At 40.7% G+C, this 6,264-nt stretch overlaps 1 protein-coding gene across 1 annotated transcript; it reads right to left on the reverse strand.

Annotated features, from left to right (window-relative positions):
* Positions 1–4,575: 4,575 nt before the first annotated feature.
* On the reverse strand, positions 4,576–5,862 carry LOC122135640 (protein fantom-like). The gene is made up of 4 exons (XM_042715784.1): positions 5,715–5,862; positions 5,212–5,301; positions 4,975–5,119; positions 4,576–4,867 (listed from the first exon to the last, which is right to left on the reverse strand). The coding sequence occupies exons 2-4, from the start codon at positions 5,294–5,296 to the stop codon at positions 4,594–4,596; spliced, it is 504 nt and encodes a 167-aa protein (XP_042571718.1). The 5' UTR covers positions 5,297–5,301; positions 5,715–5,862; the 3' UTR covers positions 4,576–4,593.
* Between the last annotated feature and the right edge of the window lie 402 nt (positions 5,863–6,264).

Raw genomic sequence — 6,264 nt, forward strand, 5'->3', positions numbered from 1 at the left:
GTTTACTCTCCATTTGTGTCCATCTGATGTTTTCCTGGAGCTTATCCAGCAGCCGCTTAGTACATGCTTTAGTCATTTTGATGGTAGTCATATCATCCATGTATGCCCTGATATGCCCTCCAACCACCCAACAGGATGCCTGAATTATGATTTCCATTGCCATGGTGAATGCCAGTGGAAAGATGGTACAACCTGACATTATGCCAACCTCCAGCTGCTGCCAGGTGGTGGTACTATCCTGTGTGGTAATACAGAGCTGAAGATCCCGAAAGTAGGCTTTAATCAACTTTGTCATCTGTTCCGGAACATGGAAGAATCAAATGCTGCCCACTGCAGCTTATGTGCCACTATCCCAAAGGCATTGGCAAGATCTAAGAACACCACATGTAGGTCTTTCTTCTCCTTTTTGGCCATTTGCAACTGGTGCCAAATCATGTTAGCATATTCCAAACATCCTGAAAAGCCCCCTATGCCTGCCTTTTGCACTGAGGTGTTGACAAATTTGTTGTTCTTCAGGAACGCTGACAGTCTCTGTGCCACAACGCTGAAGAAAATCTTACCTTCCACATTCAGGAGGCTAATTTGACAAAACTGGCCAATAGTTGTCAATTTTTTTCCCCTTGGAGATTAAGGGTGCTTTCACACTAGCACTTTTGGTGCGCACACGAGTTTGATTGACGTCAGAATTCAGTTCGTTTGGATGATGTGAACGCTGTCTTCCGAACTCGGGTGCGCAACCACGAATCGTAGCAGAGTCCGCTTAAAAACGGTGGTCTGGGGTACGGTTCATGTGAACTCCGGTACCGTTCGCTGCTGATGTGAACGCAATCGTACCAAATCGCGGAAGTGAACTGCTATTAATGGCGTATTATTTGATAAAAATGTGTGTTTGGGTTTGTTACACTCACTTTCCTGACAAGTGTGACCGACGGGCTGCAAACAGAGAGCTGTATATCTCATTTCTGTTCGCCTTCAGTGTTCTTTAAAGCAAATGCAGTACATTCGTAAGACAGACATAAGTGCCGTTATGTACTGAAGCCTTGTAAACAAAACGAACTGTTCAAAACGTAAATATATAAAAGTGCAGAGAGCAATGTGATGCATTTGCCGCCTTCTCCTGCGCCGTCGTTACTAAGCAACGTGATAAACAGCTGCTGACTTGATGATGCAAACGAACCGCAGTTCGGACCCAAATAATATAATATGAACGCAGTCCAGCAGGGGCAGGGGGAGGGGGATGCTGATCTTGCCAGCTTTACCGCACTCTCAACTTCGCTCCATTTAGGGGGCCTTATGTCCATCTGGTGCTCTGGCAGATGAATTGGTGGCAGGTCTTCTGAAATGGAGATTGGCATGTGCCTCTGACTGTCAGAATAAGTCGTCCTCAGGTGTTCCTCAAGATCCGCTATGGGTACTTTAAGGGTACCAGTTTTCTCCTTCCTAAAGAGACTACTGACAAACTTGTAAGGATCTCTATAGAAGGCAGTCCTGTTTTGCAGTCCTGTTTCTTCTTTCGCTGCTTTTTCAAGCTTTCTGCTCTTCGTAGTGTCGCAAGTCGATGTTTGATATCGCCCTGTGTCTAGGCCTTTCCTTTCTGCTTCTGTGGCCTTCTTCCACTGGTATGTCAAGCTCCTCCTTTTTTTCTCAAGTTGGTCAATCTCTTGTTGTCTCCTGGACTTCAGCTGGCCTGTCAGCTCCTTCTGTGACCTCGACCTCTTGTTTTTCACTCCAAACCTTTGTGCCCCATAGGTGTAGATAATCTCGCCCATCTTCTCCCATTTCCTTTCTACATCTCCGTTCAAGCCTTCTAGCAGCTGAACGGGATCTGTGTCAATGGTTGCCCACTTGTGGCAGGATTAAGGCCAAATTATCTGACGTCTCCTTCCATCCATCTTCCTTTCTACTGCTAGCTGTGGCTGGGTGGTTTCTGGGTTAATCAGTGGGAGTGAGTATTGCCTAGTTGGGCTTTTGCTGGGTTCCTTGTTCGTTGTTGAATGTGTTGTTTGTAGAGCTTCTTGTGTTGTCATGTTCGTTTTGCCCTACCTCTGAGGAAGTATTGGTCAATGCGAGGCCCCTCACTAAGCTCTCTCAGGCACTTCTTCCTGCTCTGATGGATATTAACACCCTTCTCTGATGTTATCTTTGCCCAGCCGCAGATGCATCTCTGTAGTTTTTGTCCTGTCAGTCCTATTGTTCCAACCTCTGTTGTTCTGTTCTCTTGTCATTCATTTGATTCATTGTCTTTTCCGTTTCTAAGTCTGTTACCGCGTGGTCTGTCCATGAGTCATCTTGCTCCCTTGTTCTCACAGACTCCAGGGGTATTCTTCTTCTTGTGGTTTTCATAGCCAAAGATGGGTGGACCCTCTGCACTATGTAGTGACAGATCCTGCCGGCATGGGTAGCTAACCCATGCCAGCCCTGGTGGGGTCTATTCCCTCCTGTCAGCAGTCTTTCCTAGTTGTCACTAGGTCTTTCCCTGGTTGTCAGCTGCCCTTTCACGGCAGTCATAGAATTATAATAGAACACAGAATAGTTTACAGAATAGAAAAGAAAATAGAACATAACAGATAAATCACAGACAAGAATAGAGTATAATTAAAATAGAACAGAATATAGATATATAGCAGAATTAAATACAATGCAATAATGGAAATAAAAAATATAATAGAATGGAATAGAATAGAACAGAACAGAATAGAATATACAACAGAATAAAATATACTATAAATTATAAATAAGAATATAGTGAAGAATAGAACAGAACTGCAGAACAGAATAAAATAAAATATACATTATAAATCATAGTACAGAATGGAATAGAATATAAGAACATAAGCCCCTTTCACACTGTAATACCAGTAAATTGCCGTAAAATTACCGGAACGACTTTACCGGTAAATTCAAAAATGCACTGTTCACACAGTCAACGGCATTCCGTCTTTTTTCCGGAAAAGCACCATTAACACACCCATTCCAAAATACTGGTAAATTCTGTGACATCATTAACCTCTAAACAGCTGCGCTTGTATTTATAGGGGTAGCTATATGCGGAGTATTTTTGTTGATGTTTCTTTTTTGTTTCAAACTTTAGCATTCATGCAACTGCTTTTGTTACAGAGACATCGTAATAGATGACTACAAACCAAAATACTGAACTATAGAAGAAAAAAATGTTATCTGTTGTCGCTAGCATCCGAAAGCAGCTACCTGCAGCTGAAAAGAAGTTGGCGCCTCAGTGTCGGCCGACTGACTCGACGTGCTTCCATCACACACATCCTCGGAGACGCTAGTTTGGGGTTCCTCTGAATTCAAGCTACTGTTTAGAGCAGTGTTTCTCAACCTTTTTTTCCCACTGGGCCGCACTATGGTCCAAGTGCAAGTCTCACGGGGCGCACGCATATCATTTACATATTATGTCACCGATACAAACCAACCAGCTTTATGGTAGACTATTATAGCCTAAATATTATGATATCTAATCGATTACATTCATTGAAATAAATAAATAAATAATTATACTCACAATTAATAAAACACCTGATGCTGTCGGGAGCTGACCAATTTTTTGAAATTCGGCTAGAAAGGAGTAATAGTACAATGAAGTTGCAATTGTAAATTGCAGTCTGTAAGGCGTGCGACATTGCAGAAAATGTGCGTTCACAAATGTAGCCTATGTTGATCCAAATTAATATCAAATAGTCTATGGATGTGCCATCAGTGCAGCTGAACAGTTCTGCATTCAAATGCAGAAATAGGCTAAAGATGGCGCAAAGCACAAAAACACAATTTTACCGAACTAATGGCTGTTGATGACTATTTGAACTGAATTCTGCTAAAGTGCGCTACATGAGTACAGGTCTGCTCAAGTCTGAAAATAATATATGAAAAACATAATTATTTTACATAACAAAAACATTATAGCTTATTTGATTAGTACATTTTTAAATTAATGTAAAAACTAAAATAAGTTGTAAAACTTACATTTATTTATTTTTTTATCTTTTTAATTGTGTTCAGCATGGCTGCATTTGATTTTGTGACAGGCCGCGGGTTGAGAACCACTGGTTTAGAGCTACAGGATTTGTGGAGTAGCTGGACCCCCAAATAGATTGACAAAATAATAGGAACAAGAAATTATTCCACTACTACTTTGTTTGTGATGGTCGTTTATTTTTTAGATATTTAAGACGCAATGTTTTGAGTTTATTGATGACCTGATTTTTTGTCCTGTGAATGCCTTGCTCTCGGAGACAGTTATTTTATCATACGTTACAACTTCTCATACCGGTAAATTGCCGGAACGAATTTACCGGTATTTTTTAAAAGATCCTGTTCACACATGATCTCTTTGCGGCAATTTACCGGTAATTTTCCGGAAAAGTCTGTATGTGTGAAAGGGCTTATACAGTAATAGTAATAGTTATACAGAATGCGGAATAGGACACATTCAGAATAGAATATACAGTAGATTACAGAACAGAACATAAATGAATAGAATAGAATAGAATAGAATAGAGTAGTATTGAAAAGATAAGAGTATAATAGACTAGAATAGTATTTGATAGATTATTTGGGAGTGTGTTGTCGTTATGTTTAGATAGGCATGACATCTCTGAGTCTGCGGAGGCCGGAGTTGATGCGCGGTTGGATGTGGCTGTAGGGAGTGTGCCTGCGGTTTTGCACCTGCAGCTGCTGTTTGGTTGCTAACAGACGCCGTTTGAGCCCTTCGTTCTGTTTTTCAAGATCCTGAACCTTCTCCTGCAGCTCCTCCATCATCTCCTCCATCTCAACATCTCGACCGCCCACTACACAACCCCCCTCACTCTTCTTACGGTCCTTCACCAGACGAATCAACTTGGTGGCCATCCTGAAACACCAAAAACATTTGCAAACTTACTACTTTGTTGTTGTTATTGATCCATTCTTGAGAAGAATAGGTAATCTACATGTTTAAAATCTAATGATTGATCAAACCTGCGGATCTTGTCTTCTTGGTTGCATGTATGTTGTTTAAGTGTGAGGTTTTCATCCTGCAGCCGCAGAAATTTGTCCTCCAGCTCCTCCCTGCTGAATTTAGACACGTTCTGTCTCTCTCTGACATTCTGAGACAGTAGGGACTCTAAAAGGGTTTCAAACAGGATTATTCATTTACCTGCCCTTAACTAAAGCAATTGCTGTCAATTATAATAATACTTTTGTTTTAACACTGACCAGGCAATGTAGCTCCCTTTGGGTTGACAGTGATGTCTTTCACAGGAATATCGCCAGCTGTCTCATCAGCACGAGCAAACATCATTCAAACTGAAATCAAACAAATCCCACAGCAAATACACACGTGAAGAACATTGAAAATATGAACTACAGTAAATTATTTTATTAAAACTTAACTTTAAACACAAAAGAATACAACGTATCACCATGTTTATTTTGGACATGTATTATGGTATTAACTTCATAAGAAAATATTACCACATATAAATATGGTAAACATTTAGCATCATGTTATATATCGAGGTAGCATGGCATTACCATCTGATACTTGTTTACTAGATACCTGAATTACGTTCTCAAGTCATTTGTATCGGAAATGCAGTTATTTCGGAAATACAAATTCAAGTTCAAATTAAACCCGATACAGTAGACAAACTTATAATCACACAGGGTCCTTTAAACCTTCACAAGACAAAAATATTTGAATCCAAACACGATCTCACCGATTCAAAAGCATCACACAGACCACAGCGACTGTTGCTAACAAACAACTCATCCACTTCCGCTTCAACGGACTCCACTTCCGGCAACTGGCTTATGGGAAATGGAGTTTTTACGGGTGACGTCTTCGAATGCCTAGAATGAACTGCGCTCAAAAAAACAAAAAAAAACATCTGTTGCGTTTCCTTTTAAATGCTAGTATAAAGTAACCATTCGTTCCCTTCACGACAATATATCACCTGTTCAATAAAACGAATGCCTGAATGCCAGAACAAATCTTGCAGGGAATAGCAGCGTACTGTGCTTAGACTGTATACAGCAGAGAGAACCGAGTATTGAACGAAACACAGCAATAGTCTAATTTACTCTTTGACCTGTATTAAAATGTTATCGAAACGCTGAAATGTAGGCTGGCAGGTTTAGACTCGTAAGACAGTCATTTATGAGTTAAATCAAGGGGAAATGGCATATTGAAGTCAGAAAGTGGGCGGGACCTCCACTTCCGTGTGACAGGCTCTACGCACAGATCGCCATTCGCTTTCATACTTACGT

This window comes from Cyprinus carpio, chromosome A25, assembly GCF_018340385.1.
Source record: "Cyprinus carpio isolate SPL01 chromosome A25, ASM1834038v1, whole genome shotgun sequence".
In the NCBI taxonomy this organism is placed as follows: Eukaryota; Metazoa; Chordata; class Actinopteri; order Cypriniformes; family Cyprinidae; genus Cyprinus; species Cyprinus carpio.